General features: G+C 44.4%; 3 protein-coding genes across 4 annotated transcripts; 1 reads left to right on the forward strand and 2 right to left on the reverse strand.

The window, feature by feature from the left end:
* Positions 1-567: 567 nt before the first annotated feature.
* zdhhc8a (zinc finger DHHC-type palmitoyltransferase 8a) lies at positions 568-11,411 on the reverse strand. Of its 2 annotated transcripts, none has more exons than XM_035609036.2 (10): positions 11,050-11,411; positions 4,942-5,063; positions 4,667-4,824; positions 3,984-4,156; positions 3,653-3,755; positions 3,379-3,470; positions 3,162-3,291; positions 2,927-3,044; positions 2,366-2,478; positions 568-2,276 (listed from the first exon to the last, which is right to left on the reverse strand). In XM_035609036.2, exons 1-10 carry the CDS (start codon positions 11,187-11,189, stop codon positions 981-983), a joined length of 2,445 nt encoding a protein of 814 aa, XP_035464929.2. In that variant the 5' UTR covers positions 11,190-11,411; the 3' UTR covers positions 568-980. The 2 variants fall into 2 exon arrangements, with proteins under 2 accessions (XP_035464929.2, XP_035464928.2); XM_035609035.2 differs by having other exon boundaries at positions 2,366-2,496; positions 11,050-11,408.
* Positions 11,412-12,567: 1,156 nt separating this feature from the next.
* Positions 12,568-14,107, forward strand: LOC118285002 (rhodopsin). The gene has a single exon (XM_035608267.2). It carries the CDS (start codon positions 12,801-12,803, stop codon positions 13,956-13,958), a length of 1,158 nt encoding a protein of 385 aa, XP_035464160.2. The 5' UTR covers positions 12,568-12,800; the 3' UTR covers positions 13,959-14,107.
* Positions 14,108-14,315: 208 nt separating this feature from the next.
* nup155 (nucleoporin 155) lies at positions 14,316-26,755 on the reverse strand. The gene is made up of 34 exons (XM_047329530.1): positions 26,596-26,755; positions 26,186-26,352; positions 25,343-25,480; positions 25,111-25,207; positions 24,927-24,997; positions 24,753-24,845; positions 24,176-24,439; positions 24,009-24,082; positions 23,816-23,907; positions 23,612-23,709; positions 23,366-23,533; positions 23,165-23,265; positions 22,821-22,991; positions 22,591-22,701; positions 22,286-22,380; positions 22,108-22,193; positions 21,872-22,013; positions 21,694-21,760; positions 21,479-21,594; positions 20,980-21,083; positions 20,207-20,340; positions 19,867-20,058; positions 19,490-19,628; positions 19,263-19,398; positions 19,018-19,171; positions 18,821-18,925; positions 18,283-18,437; positions 18,043-18,172; positions 17,820-17,933; positions 17,558-17,678; positions 17,354-17,464; positions 16,733-16,869; positions 16,501-16,607; positions 14,316-15,848 (listed from the first exon to the last, which is right to left on the reverse strand). The coding sequence occupies exons 2-34, from the start codon at positions 26,325-26,327 to the stop codon at positions 15,710-15,712; spliced, it is 4,104 nt and encodes a 1,367-aa protein (XP_047185486.1). The 5' UTR covers positions 26,328-26,352; positions 26,596-26,755; the 3' UTR covers positions 14,316-15,709.
* Positions 26,756-26,971: the final 216 nt, after the last annotated feature.

A 26,971-nucleotide genomic window follows, 5' to 3' on the forward strand; every position in this document is an offset into this window, starting at 1 on the left:
AGTGTAAATAAAGACACTCTATAGAGCCTCTTCAGGTCTTTTCCATTACTTGACATGGACGACGACCTGTTTCCTGCCCCACTCACATCAAACCACCTTCTGAAACTCTTCACTAGAGGGCGCCATATACAAATTCAACACAATTCAACTGTCTTTGCAGAGAGTCATAAAATCATTTCACCACACAGCTTAGTAGTCTCAACATAATTCAAGACATTTTTAGTGTCATCACTGCAGTACAAATATAACTTATGCCTTGTGGCTTTTTTAGAAAGGAACTGAATGAATGGTAAAACACATTTCATCTCCATTGTCGTGAAACATCTGTTGAGTTATGAGCTAAGAGGATCTTGTGATTTGGGGGGAGAAAAAAATCTAGTGCAAGTGGGATGTCTTTGAAGCAAGACTGATAACAGTAAAGCCTTTTGCAGCTTAGTGTCGCAGGTGCTTTAAATATGTGACGGCTCACTCACTGTTTCGGTTCATACGTCATTTATATTTCAGTGGTTGTTGTGTCGATGCCTCCGTGACAGCCATTCACACAAGAAATCAACATAAAAAGAGAAGTGAAAATTACAAAATAAGTTTATTCATATAAACAACTACAAAGTTCTAATAAATAAGGTTGTTTTTTTTAAAAGCAGGAAACAAATTAGATAATGTGGTATTACATTATTTCACAAAAGCAATATCAAAACACACAGAAACAGATTGAGCTAATCCGTATTCGTCACATCTGACTGAGTTTATAGAGCTCGCCCCTGTTCGAAAGAGGAGGCACAACTATCCTGAGATTCACCATTTTTCACATTTGGTCAAACTTACAAGTCTAAATTTATTCTTCGCTGTTTCTCACACACCCTCCCACACGAGAAAGTCTCATATGGCCTCTTATTTACCAAGAATTATGGAGCTGTGAAAACCGAGACTGCATAGATGATTCAATCAAACCATCAGAAAAAAAACTAACTTCTTTTTTTTCATTTCAGGGCTCCCAGGGTGACTGAGTCCTTCCCCTCAGAGGAGTATGTGAGCGAGGATCGTTTTGCAGTGGCATATGAGGCGTAGGAGGGGGTGGAGGAGGAGGATAGACGGGGCAGGGTGGATGTCGAGGAGGGGAGAGGTTGCGTCTGTCTGTCGGGAGGACAGTAGGCCGGAGAGGATGACCTGCCTTTGCTCTGCAGGCTGCTGCTGCTGCTGCTCTGCAGAGGAGAGCTGGAGGTCTTGGGGCCTCGAGTCAGAGACGACGTGGAGGAGCTGGAGAGGGGCGAGGTCCTCATGCCGTAACCGAGAATACCCGTGCTCATCAGAAACTCCCTGGAGCCGTAGGCGGGGGGAGTTGGTCCACGGGAGCCCGGAGGTCGGATGTTGTCTGGTGGAAGACTCCGCCTGCTGGGGATGTCATAGATCCCCATGTCTGGGCCGTAGAGCGCCTGAGATCGTGCTTGAAGACGAAGCATCCTGTCCCTCTCCTCCATCTCCCGTCTCTCATGGATTGACGCCATGAGGGTTTTTGAAAAGCTGTCGTAGCGCGCGGCGGCGGCGGCAGACTTCTGAGGCGTCAAGCCCTGTGGGCCGAGGTCGCGGAGGCTGTCTCGAAGAGTCTGAGAGGTCATATCTCGCATGGTCAGACCTGGAGGAGGAATGTCTCGTGACGCCACGCTCTGGGACGCGAGGTCTCTCGGCATCAGCCCTTGAAACGCCGGAGAGGGTTCTCTCTGAATGAAACCGTGGAAGGAGGGCGAGGCATCCCTCGAGTTGAGACCCTGCAAAGAGGGTGAGGGGTCCCGAGGTTGAGGAGACTGTCTGCTGACGCCCATGAACACAGGGCTGTAGGTGTGAGGAGCGGGCCGCTGGACCACGGTCCCATCTGTGCCCAGGGCCATATAGTGCGGGTGGTAGCCGACTGGAGGTGCAACTCTCTGAGTCAGGAACTGAGGGTCTGCGGGGTTGACGAGGTTATCATAGGTGAGGCTGCTGCTGCTGCTGCTGCTGTGGCCAGCCAGCAGGCTGGAGGAGGAGATGATGCCCAGCGGGGGATTGGATCCCAAACCGTCTGCATGCATGGCAGGTAGTTGGGATTTGCTACCATGCCGGCTGCTGTGTTTGAGGGTGAGAGAGCGGGAGCTGAGCGTCAGAGAGTTGAGCTGCAGCGAGCTGGAGGCGGCGCTGGCCTGGAGGGGAGGCAGGTGGCTGACCCTGGCGGGGCTTTCTCTGGACTCAGAGCGGAGGTTAGGACTTTTGTTGTTCACCTGCTGCTCCGACATCTTCAGCAACTAGAAGAATTGAAAAAAAACAAGAGTTGGATTATTAAGGATCACACTCGTACAATCTGACAAATTACTACTACCAGACAGAAAAGCACCTGCTCCGGTGGAATGGGAGATGACCCTCTGGATATGGCCTCCAGGACTGGCCGTAGCTGTGGCACAGTGGGGATGGACACAGGGATGATGGTTTTGATGTGATGTCCCATCTCTGCAAAAGAGGTCCCCTCTGGAGTAACCATAGGCAACAGAAAATGTATAGAAGAATCCACAAACAAACAATTGAGCAATGACATCACAGAGGAGAATTTTAAAAGATGATTTCTCATGTCATCAAATGAAAATACCTTTATGACTTCTGCATAACCAATATCATATACTTTATACTTACAAACGGGGATGTATGGAATTTCTTAAAACAGCAGGGTACAGTAGTTTTTGGTAAACAAACAGCGCATGTGTTCGGGGACTAATTTCGGTAGTGGATTGATACACATTTAATTTTTCTGACTAGACACTGAATCTCAATAGACGTATCTTTTGATTGACTCTGAAGACACATATATACTTAGCACTTCTGTGTCATGAGTATCTTTGCCACCATGCAAATATAGTGCTGCAGTGATTATCTCAAGTGTGTATTAGTCATTGTACAGTACCATCCATGGCGGCTAGATGGCTTTTCAGCATGCCGTGGTCTGGTTTCGGTGGCAGCGGTGGTGGACCTGACGCTTGGTGCTTGACGCCTGACAGATCGACGGCTCCAACAGAGCTTTCCTGGCAGGACACAAACAACAGAGAATCGTGAGAGACATAATTATATCCATCCTGTTACAAATGAGCTCACAGTCCTTAGAGGAGATTTGAGGAATACATTTTGCTGATTATGCCTACTTTATTCTGGACATCCTGACTCTGTATCCCATTGTCCCGGACTTTCGCCGGCAGCTGCCTGTTGATTCCTGGTCTCAGGAACGGAGGCTGAATGTGGATGGCTGTTTTCTCACGGGGCCTCGCCGTGTACCTGGTGTAACGGGACAGTCGGACAGTGAGCTTTATGGTTTCCTGAAATGCTGAAGATAGTGTAGAAAGAAAAAAAAAGGTCTCTCACTTTGGAGAGATGGGACTGCAAACCAGATACTCCAGGTTGTTACAACAGCCTCGTGTAAAAGGATTTACTCCACCTTGAAACTTCCCAGTTACCTTTGGGATCATTGAGAGATACAAGTTGTTAATATTTGTCCTCGTAAATACATCATGTTTCAGAGATATATTTTTAATTCTATTAGATGAATGCATCTGAATAAATGCAGATTTCCTTTATTTATATGATTTACTATTTGAATGATATTAAAATATCTAATATTTGGAAAATTAAAACTGACTTGTTCATTCGTGGTGCGCCCTCTGGACACCAGGTACAGGTGGAATCCAGTGAGACCAAGGACCGGGATGAGAAACAGCCCTGATATGCTGATCACTACCAAACTGGAGATGCTGATCAGGAAAACCTCTTTGCATTATTCTCAAATTAGACAAGCATTTACAAATATGAAAGCACCAACACACACGCACACACGCATGCACACACACACACACACACACACACACACACACACACACACACACACACACACACACACACACACACACACACACACACACACACACACACTAACACACACACACACACACACACAGTGTGAGGAAGGATACGTGACGGTGCAGTGCAGCTTCCATAATTCGTCCATGTGGTGCAGGACGTATATGAGGCCAAAGGTGAAGACACCGATCATGTGAACCGTCAGCGACAACAGAAACTGGAAGAAGTAGCGGTAGTTGCGCCTCCCGATGCAGTTGTTCACCCAGGGACAGTGATGGTCAAAGTCCTGGGAGGGAATTAAAATTTACCACAGACAGAAATAAATATATTTGTCAATCTCAAGGACATATTCATTGCTGGCTCGGGAACTTGCAGGATATCCACTGTGCTTCTAAACACACTTTGTTTAACAGAGATTGTCTGGACTGTTTTTCAAATTGCATTTCTGCAGAGACTACAAAGGATCTGAGAAAAGGATTAACCTGATTAATGAGAGCGCTCTCCCCCTCCATCACACTCTGTCCATCATTCACTGCAAAAATCCCCCTTTATTGGCTTTCCCCAAGCACGCGCACACACACACACACGCGCACACACACACACACACACACACACACACACACACTGCTACATTCGCTCATAAACCCTATTCACATTTCCTCCTGATCTTTCCACCCGTGCCTTAAATTTTCTGACTCTCTCCACTCATTTTGAATTTCCCATGTTCATCACCACCCTCCCTCTGCGTCCAGTATATCAATAAAAATTGTTTGTTTCAATCTTTCCATCCACCGACCTCCACACAGTGATCGCAGACGCTGCAGTGCGAGCAGCGCGGCGGCCTGTAGAAATGACACGACGCGCACCACTTCATCCGCACCTGGACGCCCCTCATGTCCACGTTCTTGTACAGCGGAGCGCGGAACTCGTCGTCTTTGTCCTCGTCCTCGTTAGCTGTAAAAACAGCAGGCCAAGATGTGGAGTTACACTTCCTCAAATAGCACGGAAGTGTAATTTGTTATGCTCAGCCGTTTCTCCTACTGTAAGCATAACGTCACTTTGATTACTGACCCATTGGGAGAACACCGGCATCCATGAAGGTTGCCATGGTGAAGTTGGCCAGCACGAAAAGGAAGAGGATGCCACAGCATGGTGGCACAGCAGGGCAGACGGCCACAGCCAGCCACGGGCATCTGAATATACACAAACAGGAGAGAGAAAAAAATTGGTGTTCCTGATGTAAATCAAGGGTCCTGAACCTCGCAAGTATCCATCCCTCTGAGGTTAGTGTTAACAAAAATCACCGCTACAACAAAGATTTGAACGGATAATCTTCATCCCATTTATTCTGATGGGAGCGGTGAATACCAAAAGTAATTGTTTACAGTGGGAGATAAGCGTGTATTAGTGCGTGTTCAACGAATGGCCACAACAAGGGATTAAATGACAGGGTCTCTCCTGGCAGAATGTCTCTGCACCCTGCAGCAGTGGCAAGACAACTGACGTTTCCGTGTTATACACAGTGAGAACAGGTTCGGACACCTGAAGGTCGGCAATGGAAGATTATTTTCAGTATTGATTGATCCTTTAAATATGAGTTCAATTGATCATTTGGTCAGAAAACAGTGTGGGGAAAAAAGCAGTCTGTCGCAAATCTTTTCAATTTTAACTTGATGAATTACTAAATATTTATCAAATTAGTTATTAATCATTAAAAAGCCCAGGCCAGTGGTCCCATCTTAACTTGTCACATTACTGTTGCATTATGACGACCAAGGAGCCTTTGGATTGATCAGATTTCTATCTTGAGTAATGCTGGGGGGGTTTAAGGCCAATACTGTTAAAGATTTTTGCATATATTGTCCAACAGAAAATTTTAATTTACATACCGTAAAACACATACATTAATTGCAATGTGTGTTTTAGTATTTTTAAACGACCTGTGACCAACATTATGGCCGAATCATTTTACATGTTCAAAAGAACTTGGTGGGAAAACTCTCTGGTGGGAAAACTACACTGTTTCTTAATAACCCTCCGATCTCTTTTGGCATTTCTGAACAACAATTCTTTGGTCAATTATCAGCCAACTTTTACAATAAGATTATATATATGTATATGTGCAATAAAATAAGATCTGCCAATATCTGTCATCAGCCTGGACAATTTATCTGAATACGTTGGCACAGAAAAGTTTAGGTTTAGGTTGGACAGTAAAAATAATCATCTTCAATTAGGTTTGCGCATAATAAACAGTCAACTACATACAATAAAGGTGACCAGTTATTGATCTTTTAGTCCCGATATTAAACGGTAATCTTTCTGTGTGCCCGGAAAATCTTAGAGAACTATCACTTATCTCTTCCACTGACTGTGTGTGTGTGTGTGTGTGTGTGTGTGTGTGTGTGTGTGTGTGTGTGTGTTATGTGTTTGTGTGAGTGAGGGGCCGTGCTGAATTGTACTGAATGGGAGTATGATTATATCTCCACTGTGTGAGATTAGAGGGAGGGGCCGCGTAATCAGGTTACAGCGGTAGACATAGAGGGAAAACATTCACTGGATTATATTAACAGTGTTCGATTGCACGTCGCATGCTTAACCTACATATATACTGTATGGGAATTTTCTTTTTAAAGAATCAACCGTTAAAGTTTTCAGTATGTTATCAGGATATATAGAGATAGATAATTAATTTACAAAGAAAATCATACACCATGTTGTGTGTGTCAGGACCTGGTTACACTTTCCATACAGATTTTTCACATAAAGAAACCATCAAACACAGATAAGTTATTAGACACAAAGTTTGATCCCCACCCCCAAATAAAGAAAAAGAAATCAAGACTCGTCCACCTCAGTTATGCACTTCACCCCAGTGCAGCTTCAATCCCCCTGGTTGATTTTAGGCTGTGGGGGAGGGGTGCCAACCCCACCCGCCCCTCTCCCAAGAGGAATGCCTGCTGATGCTGTGCCAGCTGCAAACCCAGTAATCCCATGGATTATGAACTCTGGATTACAGACCATTTCTGCCAGTCCGGTGCATTGTGGAGTCCTCATATTAAACACACAAGAGCGTGCAGTCGAGGCTGTCCGCCGTACAGTACATCACAAGGCACGCTACTGTTCAACACGAGATAAATCCAATCGATTCACCACCGGTCGTCTATAACTGCAGAGGAGTCCCTCGTGTTATGGATGACGCTGCACAACATTCACACCCTAAGTTAAAATATTGGAAATGGGACGAGAATGTCTCTGCAGATTTCATCAACTTTTGGCATAATGAAATTATAAGGAACCTTTGAGAAGCCTTGAATGTGTGACAAAAAAGATTAAGGAGCATAACATGAATCCTCGCCCCCCTCCCCTCTTCTCACTAAATATAGTCATGTTTGACATGTGCTTAAACTGTCACGGCAGATCAGTTACATTAAGCTGGGTAACTGGAGGTGGTTAGTTTAAAATACTCCTCTCACCGTGCTCTGCTCAGTGAGCTGAATAACATGATTTTCATCATTAATTCTGATAGATAGATAGATACTAGATAGATATAGAGACAGACAGTATGACTTCATTTCATCTGGACCGCAGGGAGAGACAGTTGATTACGGCGCAGCGCGGCAGGACAAGCTCCACCTAATGAAACGGGGCCGAGCAGAGCTGTATTAAATCACACAGACCATAAGCTGCTCTCTCCAATCTGCACACCGCCCAACATCCCCACAGTGGGTCAGTGGACAGCAGACACACACCGCACAGTCGGTCAAGCGGCAAGTTCACCACACTGGCCGGCGGCCAGGGGCTCCTTCTTTCTTCCGTGAAAAAAATTGTCAAGGGGGCACATCACTGTCGTGTGACCATGTCATGTCATGTCAGATATCTAGACACAACATTAGAGCAGAAACTAGTGAATGCATAGACCCACAAGGCTCGACAATAAATCTCCACGTGTGCTCACACCGGTGAGGGTTCAGCCTTTTTCACATGATCTGCGTTTTGTGGCATCCGAAATTGAATCTGTCTTATTCTCAATGTTTAGATAAATTGGTGGAGTAGGACGAGCGATAAGCATGTTGCGTCTTCCTACTCCTTTTCAGACAAGACATGTTTATCTTAATGTTACTTATTAAGAGTCGTTTCATAAATTCATTGGAGATATATATATATAGATATACATTTGATACTTTTTACTATTTTTTATGTTCTATATCAAAAATAACGTTATCACTGTGTGCCATCCAATAAAAAATGACAGCACTTCAGGGGTGCGTGGTATAACCCTATTTTTTCAAAGCATTTAGTTCAATTGGACTTAAACTGGACATTTTCATTTGATGCATGCAAGCAAAGAAATTTAAGATTTAAATCAGTGAATACAATTAATGAAATAAACAGTGTGTACATTTAAAATATCAATTTTAATATAAATTCAACCTATGTCAGTGTTCTGAATAGTTTGCTCAGCTCAAACCTTTTTCAATGCTCACACTTTGACAATTTCAGTGATTCAACGGAAACTGAAACTCCTGGTAAATATTTCACCTGCCAACAACTGAGATTTTACGTCCTATTAAACTGTTTGCAATGTCGCCATTTTCAGTATGAGCAATCCCATTTTCTACACAGCAAATGCAGCATTTCTTTTAGTTTCAGTATGGTTCAGTATTCTAAACACACAGTGGGCTCGGAAGAAAAGCAAGATTGTTCCGAGCATGGGCAGCGAAACTTAATTAGCGGGGGACATTTCTCTTCTGTCCTTCTGATGTCCGCGGTCTCTGTGGGCGTAGTGACCCGCGTGAGTTTAACAATGCACAAAACTCTCGAGCACCAACCCAAACAAGAGTTCACGGCCAGAGGAACAAAAGCAGGAAACCGGTAACTGATGAATTTTATCAGGCAGCGGAAGACCCGCGCGGATCTCAAGGTGGTTCTTTTGACTCTCCCAAACCTGCAGCAGAAACAGAAATGGAAACATGTGTGCTCGCACTACTAATGCAGACGCCCAGGCGCACAAATCTCCTGATGACTGCACTACCAGATGAAAGGAGCCAAGACTTAAAATATAGAACATGGCTGCAGGGTTTAGAATCAGGGTTTACTTAATCTGCAGAGGAGGCCTTGTTAGAATGTAGGATCAAAGTGTTATATATAGTGAATATAAAAAGTAAGGGGGGGATGGAGACATGCATATTGAAAGAGCAGTGTGCACGAGACTATTCACAGGACAATACTTTGAGGAGGCCGGGGCCTAATTTGCTGGCTTTCACAAACTATACTGTGCGTCCCCGATGATTCACAGTAAACCAGGGTAAAGGCGAGGAGGGGGTTGATGTTATGGCAGATGACAAGCGATGCCCTTTTGACTCAGCGCTACGGAGGCGAGGGCCGAACATGGCCGAGTGTGGCACGGCACCTGTCCATCTCGGCTCTTAAAAAGAGGAGGGAGGAAGTCACCACAGCTGCAGCTGCTGGCTTGGCAGACGCACGGGATATCAAACAAAGTTACAGCTCATATCGGAAAACCGGGGTTATTCACAGGCAGTCAACAAGACACGGACAGTTGGCTTCTGGGTTTCTAACTTCCTGTTTCAATCTGATAGGGGTCTCCTATGAGTGGGCGAACAAAAGCAGGGTGTTTAAGAGACATGCGACCAAGTCAACCTGCAAACGTTAGAGCGAAATATTAAACTGCTAGGTTAGTTTGACAGTGAGGTTTTTAACTTTTTTCATTTTAATGTCAATTTCGATCCCTTTTAAAGTGTGTAGGAGGAGTTCATCAGAATCCCCCAAGCTTTTCTGGTGCCAACACTTTCACGACTGCAGCAAATAGACAAGAAGAGAGAAGAAGAAGAAGAAAAAAGCTCCGATATTAACCAACCAACCAACCAGACAGACTCGCCGTAGAGAAACTCAGTAGCACTCGTTAAATATGTTGATACACTTACACTTGCTCAAGTTATATGGTAATAATCATCATTTATAACCTGAAACCACCATCTCAAAGTTCCACATCAATGTGTGTTTTAATTGTGAAAGTCACTCCGAGGAGGTTGCATTAAATATCTACTAATAGTCAATTCAAAGCCTCCACTTTTCCCCATGCAGATGGGGGGGGGATCACATGGCAGCAGCCAGAGGATCCTAATCCCATACTTCCAATCTGGTGTCAGATTCCAGTGGAAACGGTGCACAGAGAACAAGGGAAAAACTAGGACAGATATGGCTATGGAGGTCAAGGGTCAGCAGACTGGAATAGAGCTGATGAGGTGGGAGTCAGTGATTCGATAGTGGATGTCTGAGGGTTTTTCCATATAGAATCTAGGGTCCTATAATATCTGACCCTGGGGCTGTTTGTGTTTTTTCCCCTCTGTCTATGGTTCTTAAAGAAAGGCTTGGAAAAACGGTATATAAATCAATCAGACGAGCCTATAGTCATCCTTTAAACGGGATTCTAGGGTATTATAGGATATCATCCCCCCCCCATGTGCCAGTGTTGGCATAATTGGAGTAAAAAAAGACTTGTTCCTGATACTGAAAGAAAAAAAAAAGGAGACACTTCCAGCAGATGTTGCACTGGAACCTGAATTTCTCGAAACCGATGCGAAAGCTTCTTTCAGAGTGTGCACATGATTTCCCCCAGCTACATTCATGTAGGTCAACGTGATGCGCTGATACATTCTGCTTATCCCCAGGACCGTGCTTATACTCGGAGGTCCTCTGAGTGCACTGGGGCAGAGCAGGGGCCCACAGCCAACCAGGTCAGACCCCTGCTGGGTCTGACAGCAGGTGAGGAGGAGGCGGAGGAGGAAGAAAGGGTGCTCACAGTTTTTAATCCCAACTTCTTCAAATTGATGTAGTGGGAATAAAACCCTAGGGCTGTTTCTGAATGTATGAGGCAATGCAAAACACAATGCACATACTCAAAATTGAACATGCAACCAATACAAATGTAGCCCGTTTGAGTGAAAGGTGTGTGATGGTCGGCGATGGAGCGTGATGGATGAGGACTGGATGAGACGCACGGATGACGGACCGGCTGTGGAGCCTCCACCGCGCAGCGACCTCACACCGCAATGTCCCCAACTTTCCTGTGGTGTTTTCTCTCTCTCTCTCTCTCTCTCTCTCACACACACACACACACACACACACACACACTCATTGACTCGAGGTCGCACTCACGTGAAGACGAAGAAGAGGGAGGTCGAGGCGACCAGGAGGCAGGCGGCCGTGCACACCGGGATGAAGGCGCTGGGGCTCAGCGAGGCGCCGCCGCCGCCGCCGGCGGCAGCAGCAGCAGCAGCAGCAGCAGCAGCGGGCATCGTGTCTCCCTCTGTCCGCCACACACTCACTCACCGGCGGCAAGCGTTGCTGTGTTTCGGACGAACGCCCCCGTCACACCGCACGGAGCGCAGGGGCGCGACGCGCATAGTCGCAAGAATTCAAATGTGCGAGGGTGAAAAGCCCGCAGCTGAGCGCGTGCGTCCCGGCGGGCGGCGGCGCGCGCGGGCGCGGACGCGTCCTCCGGTTCGTCCCCGAGGAGGAGCTTCGCCTCGCGAGGGACCGCGGGGGACAGACGACCAATGACACGCGAGATCCGAAGATGACATACTGATGTTTGAAATTCATGTCCAGATCCAGTGTTTCCCGAAAAGTGGTTTCCACAACATGTCCAGGTCCAACTCAACTGGCAGCAGTTGATCGACCAGTAAGTCGATTCGTAAATGAATCGCCAACTATTTTGATAGTGATTAATCGGTTCAAGGGGATTTTCGTGGGAGAACAAAAAGAGTCAAAACTCTCTGATTTCAGCTTCTGTGTGTGTGTCCCCCCTTGTGATTTGAGAAACACAATCGACATCTTTCACGATTTTATGACATTTTAAGCACCAGACGACTAATCGACAGATTAATCGAGAAGATGATCGACCGATTAATCGATTATGAAAAGAATCGTTGGTTGCGGCCCTGAACTCAATCCCCACGTTTGGAAAACAGATGAGATGTGAGGGGATGAGATGAAATTGACTTTGTTGATCCCACCGAGGGGAAATGTGCTTGTTACTGCAGTAACAAAAAAGAAGGAAAAAAGTGGTGGACAGAATAGGCAATAAATATTATTAAAATAAATATAGAGTATAAAAAATACTGGTGGTATGTAATAATATACAAACACAAAAACAAAGTGCAGAAGGTGTTAACTTATGGCCTCACCAGCGGTTTATAAATCATTTACTACAGATGATGCTGCAGTTATGACAGTAATAAGATCAGCGGGTTGCCAGGTTGTAGAAAATCCTGCAGCACCACGCTCGCATTGTCTTTAATAATGAACCTTTAAGGGCTACTTCATCAGGAAAAAACAAAACAATGGATTGTTTTCCCCACACTTACCATCTGGAAGATGTTTGCAGGGCCTCACAGGCCACAGTCCATTTATCAGAAAACTTTAAAATTAACATTCACAACTGCTGACTGGGTTGCAAAACCCTGACGGAAGGCTACCGAGAAAGAGGAAGCAGAAAAGTTTTGCTGGTATTAGACAACAACCAAAGAAAAAAGAAGGAGAAGGGAACCACTTTAAGAGATTGTATTCAGATAGTGAATTGCCGTGTTGGTGAACTCACAAAGTCTGTGTTGTCACCGAGGTGTTGTTGCATGGTGAATAAATAAGGCCTCTCACTTTGTGCAGCTGAGCGGCCGAATTGGGATGTGATGAGAAGAAACCACCTCTGTCCCAGTGGGCCCGTTTGATTACAGCTCCGCGAGGGGAAAGAAAAATAATAAGACGTTGAATGTGACTGGGTTGGGCTTCTTCTCCTCTATAAATGTCCGAAGGCCAAACCATTCCACACTTTAAGCTGTCTGAGGTTTCCGTCATCTGAGTGTGACATTTTTTAAAAACTGACCGTTGCCACCTGATATCCTGAAACTATGGATGCGGAGGAGTTGATCGAGTCCATCATCAGAGCCCTCATGTTTTTAGCGGGGATCCTGGGGAACAACTGGCTGGCGATACGTTCCCTGCCCGGGCACAAATCCGGCATCCGCACCAACGAGGTCCTCTTCATCAACTTGGCCGTCTCCAACCTCATCACCACCTGCCTGGTGGACCTTCCCGACACCATTGCGGACTTCGCCGGCCACTGGTTCCTGGGGGAAACCTTCTGCGGCGTGTTCCGCTTCTGCGCCGACCTCTCGGAAACCAGCAGCATCTACACGACCTTCTTCATCAGCATCTTCTGGCACCAGAAGCTGGTCGGCTCCCTGAAACGCGGAGGGGCACCGGTGCCGCTGGACAGCTTGTGTCTGGTGGGCTGTCTGCTGGCGGGGAGCTGGACGGTGGCCGTGGTCTTCAGCATTCCACATTTTTTCTTCGTCTCAGTCAAGGCGACAAACGAGAGCCATGAAGACTGTATGGAGGTGTTCCCCAATGCACTGGCCAAGCAGACCTACGAGACCTTTTATTTAACCCTGGCTAATGCTCTCCCTGTCGCCGGCATTGTATTCGCCAGCGTCCAAATTGCCATCACTCTGCTTCAAAACCAGCAGCGCGTACGGGGTCATAACTCTGACCCCACCAAGGAAACTGTTAAAGATGAAAACAAGAGTGTTGAGAACAGAAATGATAGGCAACCAGTCGGCACTGATTCTGTTCCAGGCACGTCAGAAGACCTCAAATATTCTGCATCAGTAAATAACATTTATAACGGCATACCTGCTTCTTCCAGTCCAAACAACGGAGGACCGTCTGGTCACGGTTCCCGCGACTCTCCCAGTGACAGGGAAGCAAACGCCGACACCAGAGTTGGAGCTCATCCGAATCTTTCCAGGCCCAGCCAGCCAGCTAAGGCCAGACCGAGCTCGGGCACTCAGGTGAGGGCAGCGAAGAGCGTGGTGGCCGTTGCCAGCGTGTTCCTCGTCTGCTGGCTGACTCATCTGCTCCTGCGCATCACCAACAGCATCCACACCTCCTCAATAGTGGTGGAGGTGGCCAGCTACATCGCAGCCTCCTACACCTGCATCATCCCCTACATATTCCTGCACGGTGTGAAAAAGCTTTCTTGCACATGTAAAAAGGTAAATGTGTAAATCAGGTTCATACTGATCTAATATTAAATGTTCTCTCAAAACTTATACGGCTCACCTCTAATATCCATTCAGAGAAAACGACACGCTTCTATTCTCAGGGCTGTCTGATGATTTAAGGCTGACTAACCATCAGAAAACATTGTTGTCCTTCCTGACATTACACTACACCACTTCAAACGCATTATTAAAAAAGAAATTTCACATTATCTTTATCATTTATTCAGTATTTTACTTGAAGCAGCTTGTAACTTTATTTTGTAAAGGGCCACAAGATTACATTTATGAAGCAAAAATGGATTATAGAGTGTGGTGCAATGTCACTGCTCACGCTGTGGATTAAAACAGAACAAACCTAGATTCAATCCACTATAAAAGTTTTTATTTTTTTTCTACGAAGACATCTACAGTCACATTTTAATTGAGCCGCTCCGTGTATTTCTTGTCTGCACAATAAGGTGAACAGGAGCACAATGTGTGAAGGAGTAACTCAGAGGTCTAAAATATAAAGAAAGAGGCAGCTCACTGTGAAATTAGAAGAGAAATTAACCCATCATCAAGGCAAAGTGATTTTATTTTTTAGAGGCTAAAAATTTAACATAATTGTAAACTACAGTGCACAGCTCTAATTGTAGAATACAACCTCTAGCAATTATGGCCTGGTTGATGACTGTAAGAAACCCTGAGTGCGGATTTCAGATTAACGATAATTATGTAAACACAAACAGTGACGACATCAGGACCATTACCGGACTCCCTCTGCAGTGTCACATTATCAAATTTCAGCAACCCAATCCTCCAATTATTAAAAAAATCACAAAAAACAATACCTAAGATCCTAAGTAGTTGCTGTGTAGTGTTTTCAAAGCATCCTCATATACAAACTCAATGACAAAGATTTATTTCTTCATAAAAAAAGGTTTTATCAAATTGTTATTTTTCCCTCAACACAGGCAAAGGTTTTCAGTGAACTGCACTGTGTTCAGAAATTTGTTTTTGTTCTACATTCAATACAAAACACTCACACACCAAAGCACTGTTAAATTTATCAGTCAAGTAGACAAACTGCTCACTGTAAATAATAAACATGAAAATAACATTTGTGTGAAATGACCTTTGGCAGGCGGGACGACATTATGGCCAAGTTATGTACAAAATTACAATCAACCCTTCCAAAATTGAGCTGTTTTGTTTGGGAGCTGAAGTACAACAAAATGATTCCCCTATGGTGAAAAGGCTTTTGTCAGGTTTTTATACCTCCGTGACGTGGATTCATATGAAAAGACCCAAAACCAACTGTCATTCAGTGCATTTTCAATGTATGAAAACTAACCTGTAAAATTCTGAATGATTTAATGATTTTTTTATTATAAACAAAACTGACATCAGATATAGCTATTTGCACACAATGCAAATAACCAAAGCATCTTTCTGTCCAAGGTTGTATTTCGGTATAATGTGTAGACTTTCAACAAAATGCATTAAATAAGTTATAAAATGTGTCTCCTCCATCTGCTTCATCTTTTTAGCAGAGCACGACCACCTGCTTCCATTGTCCCTTTAGAACAAGCAGTTGCCAAGCTCCACCACATCAGATGAACACAGCAGGAATACAGACATCATCGTGTTCTGCGTGTTGATAATGTAATCACACTTTTTTCTTTCTCCTAATCAGGCGTTACATTAAGGCCAACAGTGTGAGATCCAGAGTTCACCTGTACCCTTTGTCCTGATGAAGAAGGTTATTGGTAACGTCAGTGGAGTTTCTCCAGTTTCGTCTGCAGCGACTTGAAGTTGCCGATGGTTTGTTGAAGGGCCGAGTTCGGGCTCAGAGACTGCAGCTCCACCAGGTAGCCGCAGATGTTGTCGAGACACACGTTGGTGAATCGGCGTCTGAAATGGGTGGAGAACAAACAAGTTAAACGTTACAGTGTAGTGGTTTTTGGGTATGAACCTCATGAAGAAATATGATGTTGACGAGAACTGCAGTTCAGCATGACCCAGTATGGAGTGCTCTGAAATGTCTTGGCAGTTAGCTCGACACTTGGCCTGACTGTGGGTCAACAGTTACCAAATCCCACAATAAGTGGGAAAGCAGATGTTCTACAAACATCATAACAAGCGTCATAACAGGCGTCATAAGGGGGTCTGCATATTGTGTGACACATAGACCAATGGATGATTAGAGTATTAATATGAAACACAAACTGAATGGAATCTGATCCATCTTCTCCGGGGGGTTGTGTGTCACCGTCTCCCTGACTAGAGGCAGGGCATTGTACATTAATCAAAAAATGTGGCGGTATTTCTGGTGCCAACTAGCCAGCGTGGCAACATTTTGTCGATTACTCTCGCACATCCTCAGTTTTTACAAAAAGTCATTTCAAAGTGCAGCTGAAGCCAATAAGAAGTTGCAACAGGTCAAATCATGTGGGGCTGGTTTCAATGCAAAACCCTTTGAACAAGGGCCCTGTTGAAAAACAACGCCACCGCCACAACACCCACTACAGGCCGGCAGCTGAACACCTCCTCAGACGACAATTACCTGTCATAGGTTGGTACTCGGCTGGGATCGTCCACATATCCTGAGAGAAGCACGTGGATACACTCCACCAAGTGGAGAGGTTTCCTCAGCCGCTGCCAGCAGGGATCCTTCAGGCCAGTGGACGACAACGAGGCGGGATTATTGGATTGTGAGTGAGAGAAAGTTCAGGATAATTTAACAAAAGTGCAGAAATTATGCGGTGCCACGTAATATTTTATCTGAAGCGTGTTACCCGTGTTTTGAAGAGTTGGTCATAGACCTCCAGAAGACGTGGCAACTGAACTCCAATCTCCTGCATGGTGCACGCGACAAATCCCACGTCCCAGTTGAGTCGACACACCTCCTGCTCGAGAAACTTAACCAGGAACTCTGCAATCACAGGTCATATCAACACTCATTAGCTCTACATACTCAGCATCCATCCATTCATTCATCTATCCATTAGCTACGCCACTTGTCCTTTGAGGGTCGAAGGGGGTATGGAGCCAATCCCGTGGGTGGTAGGGTTAAACCCTGGACAGGTCACTAGTCTGTCACAGGGCTGCATAGTCAGCTGTATATTCATTACTGGGGAAAATGTATCCCTGCCTCTGTGCATGTGTTTAAGTGCCAAGGATTTATAAAAAATCTCCACAGAGAAGACAGGTTTGAACAGGCCTGTTGTAATGGGAGGATACTTAAGCAATCACCTGCACGACCCTAAAGACTTGTACCAGAGAGACATTCTGACATATTAAATGATGCAGATGGGAAGTCCAATTAGATTACTGTTAACAAAACGGTGAACAGCACGCTGGAAAATTCCAAACTAGTGGAAAACTGAACATAATTGCAGGACGGTCTGTTTGCTTACCCAAAGGGAAATATCTTGGCGTTCCGGCATAAATCTTTCCCAGGGACACCAGTTTCAAACCAAGAGACCTCATCCTGTCTGGTGGACTCATGGCCACGGAGTCTCCCAGTTCTGAAAGACAGAATTCAAAACGCTTAGTGATTTAATGCGCACTCTGGAAAAGGCTGAGCCCATGGTAAATGTTTACATGGATGGTACACTTGCCTTTTTCCATGATCTCCTGCCACAGTGAGTGCACTAGGATTGGGTCAGAGTGTCCTGCGCAGTGAATGATGGCCAACTTGCACTCAGACAATTTGAAATGGTCTGCAAACTCCCCGTAGAGCTACACGAGAAAAAAAGATTTTACAAACACTTTTCATTCAGTGTAAAATACAATATCTTCATCAGTAGCATCATCACTACTACACAGCCATTTATAAAATCCCTCACTCCCGATCCTCATTGTGCTGATGCTGTGCGTTACCTTTGTGATGTCCATGAGCTCCGAGTCCAACTGAGAGATGACATTTTTCACTGAGGGATGATGGGAGTACTGTCTGATCAGGGTGTCCTGAATCTGTACTTGAATACGCATCAGCTAGGAAGAGGAATGAGAAAAACAAAAACCAAGTGAGGACAATGCTAATTATATAGATGGATCAAGCTCATTTCCCCTCACTGTGACCGCCACACCACACCACACACACCTCCATCTTTTCTTCCAGCTCGTGGAGGAACTCGCCATCAGAGGCCTGAGCGGAGATGCAGGAGGAACTCTTAGCAGACAGGATGGCTCGGGCGATATACTCCAAACGCTGCTTCAGAGAGATCTCGGTGCTGCATCATTAGAGAAGAAACAAAATAGTTTGTTTTTAGCAGGTTAAATACTGGAGACACGGTTCTTGAAAATGCTCTACCACGGTATCTTGTAGTTTGCGTATCCAAACCTGTGCATGTCAGCGAGACGGGCCAATACATGAGCTGCCTTGCCGAAGTTACGGTTCTTCTCGTAGTAACGCCACAACAGGTCCATGTTGTGCACTTTACTCTGGTCCTGCTTGATCATATGCATCAGGTGTTCCTCCAGGTACGGAGAATTCACCTGAAACAAGGTGGGGGGAAATGAAGGGGGCAGCTATTAGACAGACTACAAGTATTCACATCGACAGTGTTGCCAGTCTATGGATATACACAGGGATATATTTGAATTATAATATTATATATAGCAAATATTACACTATTTTGTGAGACTTTCTTTCCAATTTACTGCAATAAAGAGTTTCTCCTTTTGTCAGAAAACAAACTTTTAAGTAAGGAATGTAAGTGGCCATAAAATCTGATTGAAAAACAGCAAAAACTGAAAAACTTTTTTCAATAAAAATGGGAAATAGGAAAACTGAGCCTCAGGTTGCAATAGGTACAAACAGATATTACATCAAGATGCAAGTTTCAAGTGAAAACACCACACATGCACGAACACGCTACCTCAAGCAGCTTGTCAGTAAGGTCAGCCTGAATGAGCCAGTTGTAGAGAGCGATGTGAAACAGCTCGTCCTGAGACCTCTGGGCCAGACCGAGCACCTGCTCAAACTTCAAGGGAGAGACAGATTCTCATTAGAAATGCAGATATTGTACGCCGCTGTGGCGAGAAATGAGTGGCAACTGTAACCCTTCTCACTCACATGGGCTGTGGCTTCTTCGTTGCTGAGCATGTTGGGGTCGGAGGTCATGACAGGTGGCCCCGGTTGCTTTGGGACACTGGGGGACTGAGGGGCAGCTTTGCTCTGGTTCACCAGCTCCTGCATGGTGTCTGTGATGCACTTATAGCAGGACAGTCTGAAGGGACAGTGAGGATGGGGGGACAATCAGCTTTGGTAGCCATCTACAGTACGACTGATATGCGTTGCTACTTCTTGCCCTATGTTACCTCTCCTGGAAGGCCTGCTGCCCCACTCGGTCCTCCTCAGGCTCTCCGTTCTTGTAGAAGTGGGGCCCCAATCTCTGTGGATCCTTCTTGTCTGCTGCCGTGAGGCACAACTCAAGGACTCCCTCGTAGAAACGCACTGAGAGACAAGATTCATAGATGAAGTACTGGTGGAACTGACAACACACACACAAACACAGGAAGGAAAAAGGAGTTTCTTGTGTCCCTACCTTGCCTGTACTGGGAGCAGACGAGCGGCAGGTCAGTGTGTTGGCTGATCTGCTGATAGAGACGTAGAGACTCCCTAAGTGTTCTCTCTTTATCCGCTTTATTCTGGATCTGCTTGGAGCTCTGCAGCAACTCATTAGCCTGATTGGGAGACAAAAAGTCACAATTTAAATACAGAGACAATGAATCAGTGACAATGAATCAGTGAGGGTCAATCAATATCTTGACCTGGATGCTCTCACAATTATCCACTGACAGCAAGACACAAATAAAAACTGCTGTCCTCCGTTTTAAGGTTTTAAGATAATTTGGCTCGAGGATTTCAAGAACTTTCAAGGACCCAAAGACAACACGTGTGTGTGTGTGTGTGTGTGTGTACCTTGGAGCAAACACTGTCGTCGCTGCTATACAGCAGGGGACAGATGTCCCGCAGGTGGTTGCTGATGGCATCCACAGGGGCATTATCTTTGATGTAGACATTAATGAGCGCCGTGACGAGCGCTCCAGAGAGCTCTTTGCCCCGGATCACTACGTCCTTAAAACTCGCTCCCTTCATCTGCTCTTGAAACTCCTACAAACAGAAATAAATAAAAATGGAGTGAGACACGGCCGAAAAATGAAAGGCATTGTGTTCAGGAAAAAGCATGTGGGTGAGCACTGAAGTGATGATGCATGAGCATCTGTGTAGTGCAGAAGAAGGGCTTGTGCGCACACTTTACCTTTGGCAGCTCGGATATAATGAGGCTGAACTGGTGATCACAGAGAAGTTTCCAGAGGGCCAGAGTCTGATAGGAGCGATGCACCAACTGCTGAATGCCCTGTAGCGACACTTTCTCATAAACCTGTGCCTTTGCTGGAGGTGGAAACACAAAGAGATAATTTGGATAAGGATCAGAAGTTTTAAAGACACCAGGTGTAACAAAGAAATATTAATGGATGAAAGTCTGGCCCATTTGTCCTACACTGTTAGTATTACATCAAATATCCGTATTCTTTATGCTCAATTCATGATTAATAAGACTCTGAACATCAGGAACACTAGAGCCCAACCGAAATGGAATTTAAGGGGCCAATACTGATACCAATATTAGGGATTACAACATTTCCAATATGATGCATTAATAAATAAATAACATATATATTGGTATATATTAAAATAAAAAATTGGCAATGATTCCTAAGATGTCAAAATCAAACCCTTTAGACAACGGAATTTAATTGGGGTTCGTTTTTTTACAGTTCTTTATTTTAAAGAAAATAAACAATATTTCCTTATATAAAATGTGAACACACAAGCACGTCCATACGGCATTGTTTTGTTCTGGAAGTTTTCATGTCGGCAAAACATGAACAGCGATATCAACATGTCTATGACAGGCTCATATCGGCCGATATTATCGGCAAACCGATATATTGGCCGGGCTCTAATAACTACAATTAATAAAATGAAGGCCCCTGATGATATTCAGGAAAACCTGCACTCATAACTCACTGTGATATTTCCTCTGGAGCTCCTGCTGGACTTGCTGGGAGCTGGCTCCATCAGGACGCATAAATCCCAGCAGCCTTTGCTGCAGGTTGGCAGGGGAGCTAAAACTAACAGAGAGCAGAACAAACATTGTTCAAGGTAAATGGAAAACAATACTTGCAGCAGAGTACATTTAGTTTCATTTTGAGAGGGTCTTGTTCATAAAAACACAGCTTTATTTCTCATTGCAGCCCAAACAGTATTCCAATCACATTGACAAGAAATTTTTGACAAATTTCAAGTGAGTCTAAAGAAGAAATTACCACTGAATCACAGGACATAAAACAGTGGAACGCCATTTGCGCAAACATGTTTTCATGTTTAGACAAAATAAAAATGTGTGAAAACATGTACATTTTCTACAACTTAGAAATCCCATTAGGTGGGATAACACACAAAATACCTATCTCAGCTAACAGTTTGTTCCATAAGACTAATAAGCGAGCAAAGAAGGAGATCTTACCTTGCAGCACCGAGAGACGAAGGACTGAACTGAGAGTTTTTATCAAGAAACTCCCTCAACCCACAGAGCTCCAGAAGAACTGCTTCTAGATCAAATGATCCAACGCTGCTTTCCAACTGTGGAGACAACAGGTCACTGTTTGTTTACTAACCATTCTTACTGTAAATCATTCCAAAAATTGTTCACAGATGCTTGAAGTAATTTGAACTACTTACAATGCTGACAGTCTGATTTCCATTGCTCATGGCTTTCTCAAAAGCAAGGCTCCCGTCCCAAATATTTCTGTGAGGTCAGCAGGAGCAGGAAAGAAAAATATGTAATCGGCGTTCACACCTCCGACTAAAGAAAAGCCCACAATTTAAAGCTCACACACAGACAAGAGTGTTTACTTACCCAAGAATGCGAGCAAAGTAGATGCATATACCATTGTGCTTCCCTGAGAAAATCACCTCTGGGCCAGCTGACATGGGGGTGATGGGGCCAGACCCAGGGTGCATCGGTGCGAAAGGTATGGCGAGAGCTGGTGGAACGATGCCTGAGTGGAGAGTTACAGATATTACAACACTTAAAATGTGTATTTTATGACAATAATATCAAAGTTCACAATTGAACAGTGTTTGCTCGTTTACCATGTGCTGGAGTGCTGATCACAGGTCCAACAGTACTGGGAGATGACATGGCTGCAGGGAATCTCATTTGTGCTTCTCCTCCATATCTGATCATGACCACAAAAGAAGAAATGCTTTGAGTTTGTTGTTTAGTGTGAGCAAGTGCAAACATATCTGTGTAATCAGAGTGTTATTTGACCTGAAGAAAGATCTGGTGGCCCACTGAGAAACCTCTCGGTCACAAGCAGCACTGGAACAAGCCAGGATCAGTGCTGTGGCACAAGCCTGCTCCTCCTGCACAGGATCAACAACTCAAATAAGTACACTGGTCTGGGGCTTCATGCCTTTATCATTCACACACACTTGTGTCTGTGTGTGTGTGTGTGTGTGTGTGTGTGTGTGTGTAATGCAAGCTACAAGCAGACTATAGATCATGTACAGGTTCCGGGTTTACCTCCATGATAGGTTATAAAAACATTAAACAGTGAATATCGTGCTTTGTACCCTGTGCAGCTTGAAAAAGCGCTCGATCTCTTCACTTTCTCCACCAGCGCAGCTCACAAGCAGATGACGGAGCTGATCTACAGGTCGCAGTTTTTGGAAGATATGACTCCCCTACAGGAAGTGACACAAAGACCAAACATTTAGTACACGGGGTCCACGCTTTAGCACACAATAACAAGATTGAGCACTATGTCTGCAAAATGATGAGTTGTAGCGGCAACAGTTTTTACCTTTGCAGAGAGGAGGACAAACTTCTGCGGAGGGATGTTGTGCTGCTGGACCACCACTGGTGAATCAGTGATGGGGATCTGTTCCCTGTTAAGAGGAGTAAAAATCTTGGTAGGCCTCTGCTCATTGAGAGCACAGAGAGCCCAGGAGTGCCCATCAACGTTAGACATCACCTGAAACAGAAGAGACAAAAAGAGAGAATTAATGCAGGTTTTCTTTTTACGAGTCAGAATATAATGGCATCAGTTGTTCTCTGAATTCTGAGTATACCCTCTACAGTGTTTTTACGGTCTGTATAGTTATTTCCGGAGGAAATCTATTTACTGTATGCTTCTAATGTACCAACCTGCGTCTCCATCAAGGGTTTCTTGAAAGGAAAAGAGTCATGATTGATACACCACAGAATGTCATTGTCCTCTGACTCGGAAGCAGCCATTAGCAGAACACCTGCAAGGAAAGAAAATAGTATTACATTCTTGTCATCTGGTTCTGTGAACCAGTGAGCTGAGCATAGCACTTACAAAAAGGAAACAAAGAAATGGCAAACCTTTGCTGTGTAGTGCCTTATGGACCTTTGCAGGTTTCTGCAGGGTGGAAGATGCAGAAAACCCTGGTGGCAGACGAACGTGGACCAAAGCTAGCAGGCTTGGTCGAACTGCCACATGCTTCTGGTGTGGAGGGGCAAAAGGTGTGGTACTGAAGTAGAGACGCACACCTATGGAAACACAATATGTGCCACAGGTAAATTTCATGCTAATTCTGTTTATCTTCACTAGTGTTTAGTAATGTTTACCTGCATGAGTGACAGCGAGCAGGTGACAATCTGAGGACTCAGAGCTGTCGATCACAGAGATCTGGACAATGGGTTTGAAGACAGAACGATCAATTGTCCTGCAAAGGAAGTAAAAAGTGTCAGAAAAAAAATCTTACATCCCAATGAGGAGACTTTATAACAGATGTGAAAGAAACATTTTAGGTTCTTCAAAGGCAAGAATACCTGGCTATGTTTCCAGCAGCTGCAACAATGGAGCTTTGTGACAAGGTTGCCACACGACTCATCCCCTGCCCATCAGCACCCAGGTCATACACCTGAATAAGACACATTGTTAATAACTGCAGCCCACTAACAATCAACATTTTCCCTGTTAATAATAAAAAGTTAAATTAATGATATCAAGCAAATATCGTACCTGCAGGACACCTTTCTCGGAGCGTGTGAATAATGTGTTGTGGGAGTTGTCGATAGCAATCTGCACAATGGGGTCTGCGTAGCAACAGGACAACAGAAAATGAAAGCAGAGTTTATTTAGACCACAGACATATTTCTCTCCACATAGAAAATATGTGTCTTTCTTACCGTCTTCAGAAAAGGAGAACTGGAGCACAGAGGGGATGAGGAAGGACAGAGAGCTTTTGGAGTGGTTGATTTTTCTGCAGCGCTGGCTTAGCCAGCCGGCCTCAGCCTGGTAAGCTATCTCATAGAGGCAGCCGTCCTTTCCTGCCATGAAGATGCGTCCTAGGTCTGTGGAGGTGATGGAGAGGATGTACGTGTTGTCTGTGGGGATTGAGAAGAGGGGGTCTGGGAGCAGCTGCATCCCACCAGACATGCTGTCGTTCAAACCTACAAGAAAAAAAGAGACACAAAAATGACCCAGATAGCACTGTTGCAAAATAAATAAATAAAATAGCATTAGATAGACTAAATGTTTTAGTCCAAATGTACAACTTGTACTGTACTGCAGCATCATGCGATAACCTTATTACAGGATTCCTTAGGGAATTTAGAAAAAGAGATTAGACTCCTAAGGCTAAAATTTTAATTAGTTTAAAAACAGTGAATCCTTAGAAGTCTTCTCCAACATTTATAAAATGACATGCCAAAGGGAACAACTAAAATGAAATGTCACTGGGGTTGAGTTGTAGGAGAGACTCACCAGCCTGGCTCTTGGGGAAGCTCAGCCCGAGGATCACTACATCCACAGAAGTGGCCAATACTAAGAGGTAGTGAATATGTGGCTGTAAAATCCCTGAAAAGGAAAACACAAATCATTACATATTACTCAAAGAAAAAGTAAATGAAAATATGAACTTTAAGCGTCTATACATACCTTGTTTTGGTTTTACTAGACCTACGGCAAGAATAGTTTCAATAAGTCCATCAAAATAGGCCACATCTCCTCTGCAGGGAACACAACAGACACAAATTAACAAATAACCGAGGCCTGGTTTGAAACAATGCTAAGTCAAAAAATTCATTATGTGCAGTTGGTTATGTGTTCTTTTTTTACTCACCCATCTTCATAATTCCACATAAAAATGTCATTGTCAATAGTAAGCCACGCTCGACAGATCTCAGGAAATACTCCCATCATGCAGTTACATTGCATATCTTTGAAAGGGTTAAGTTGAAACTCCAAAGTTCTTGACAACAAGAAAAAAAGAGCAATCCACTTTATATTTTTAGTCTGATGGAAACCTTAGGGTTCAAACTGATATAGTTTTTCCGGAATGACCAAAAGGATACGGCTGAACTGCTCGACCAGCTCAGGCGGCAGAGGGACTCTGCGGACGGCACTGAGCTCCGGGAGGTTTGGCACACTCAGCAAACCCGGTCCTTGGAGAGGGTAGTCCATGTCCGACACTCCAGAGAGGGAGGGCATATCTGTGAACACCATCAAACAAAAACAAGGCTGATGCACCATCCTCAGTCAGGCTCCACCAAATTGTGTATCCAAATCGTAATACAAATCAAACATATTCTAGCACAAGACTGTGTGACATATGACAAGGTTAAAGATATTGCCATCTTACGTTTTCTGTCTGTTAGGAAAGAAAGCTTGTTGTTGACCATCTTGACTCTTTATACTTATATGCCATTTACACACCGTTTGACCTACTTATTTTATCTTCTATTCTGGAGGGAATATTGAGCATCAATTGGTAGTGTGTATTTCTTCCATGTTAACGTATATTTTCAAGCGTTTCACTTCAGATGATATGCAGGATCAATATATTCAATATTCAATATATATTTTATGTAGGTTCAAATAAAAGTTTTCTATAAGCCACATTAGAGACAATTTGTCACCTTTTTCTTTTGAAGCATAACAATTTAATAACACAGGCCTCTAACTTGTCTCGACCTCCTTGAACATATCCCGATCACTCGTAATCATTTCTCTAATTTGTCTATCTTAAAAAGTACCAAAAGTGAATCAAATCAAAACCTATTGCGATTTTAACTTAACTGTCTTATATCCTGCCTAATCCAACAATTGGTTGTTTAGCAGTCATGGCAGTCCCAGTCTCAACAGAAACTTCCCTCCCTCCCTCTCTCACCTGCTCCATCCCTTTGTACAAGACTTACTGTGAGAGGGGACGCTTAGCAACTCCGACAGGTCAGGGAAGCAGCGGTCATCCTGCAGGTGTTTGTCAATCAGCCTGGCAGAGTTTTCCAGCGCCTCAGCGAGTGCAGCTGCGGGGCTGCTGGGTCCAGCGCTGGACGGCATGGCTGGGCTTCTACCGCGACCGTATCTATACAGATGTGAACGACAAGAGCGTTAGCAACGTTGGCCGAGGTGGTGTCATGCGTGTGTCCCAGACAAGAGTTGCTGCAAACTGCACGACGCGAAAAGTTAGCTAATGTTTAGCTAGCTTGGAAGAGGAGTACCCGGCGAGTTAGCTGACTGCTAGCATCATAACCATAACTGATTAGCCACAAGCTAAATGCTAGCTCGGTGTGAAATTAAGGGTTTTAATGTGAACTCAATGATTTACCCGAATGAGGAGACTCCGCGTGATCCGGAGTTATTGGGCTACGAGGTTTTCTTCACCAGCACAGCAGCCAGATTCAAACTATATACATCCGACTCACACAACCAGCAGCCCGCCAACCTCATGCTCAAAGGCGCAGGCGGAAGGATTATTTTTTTTTCCGGGTGAATCATTTTCTTCTTCGTCTCCTTAATTTTCCGCAGACTGGGCGGAATGAAGCACGGTGCTGCCACCCACCGGTCAATGTTATATTGTGTGTAACCATTATTTATGTATTTCAATAGTTTGCACGTTGTTTATATATATATATATATATATATATATATATATATATATATATATATATATATATATATATATATATATATATATATATATA

The sequence above is a fragment of the Scophthalmus maximus genome, chromosome 20 (assembly GCF_022379125.1).
Source record: "Scophthalmus maximus strain ysfricsl-2021 chromosome 20, ASM2237912v1, whole genome shotgun sequence".
Lineage (NCBI taxonomy): Eukaryota > Metazoa > Chordata > Actinopteri > Pleuronectiformes > Scophthalmidae > Scophthalmus > Scophthalmus maximus.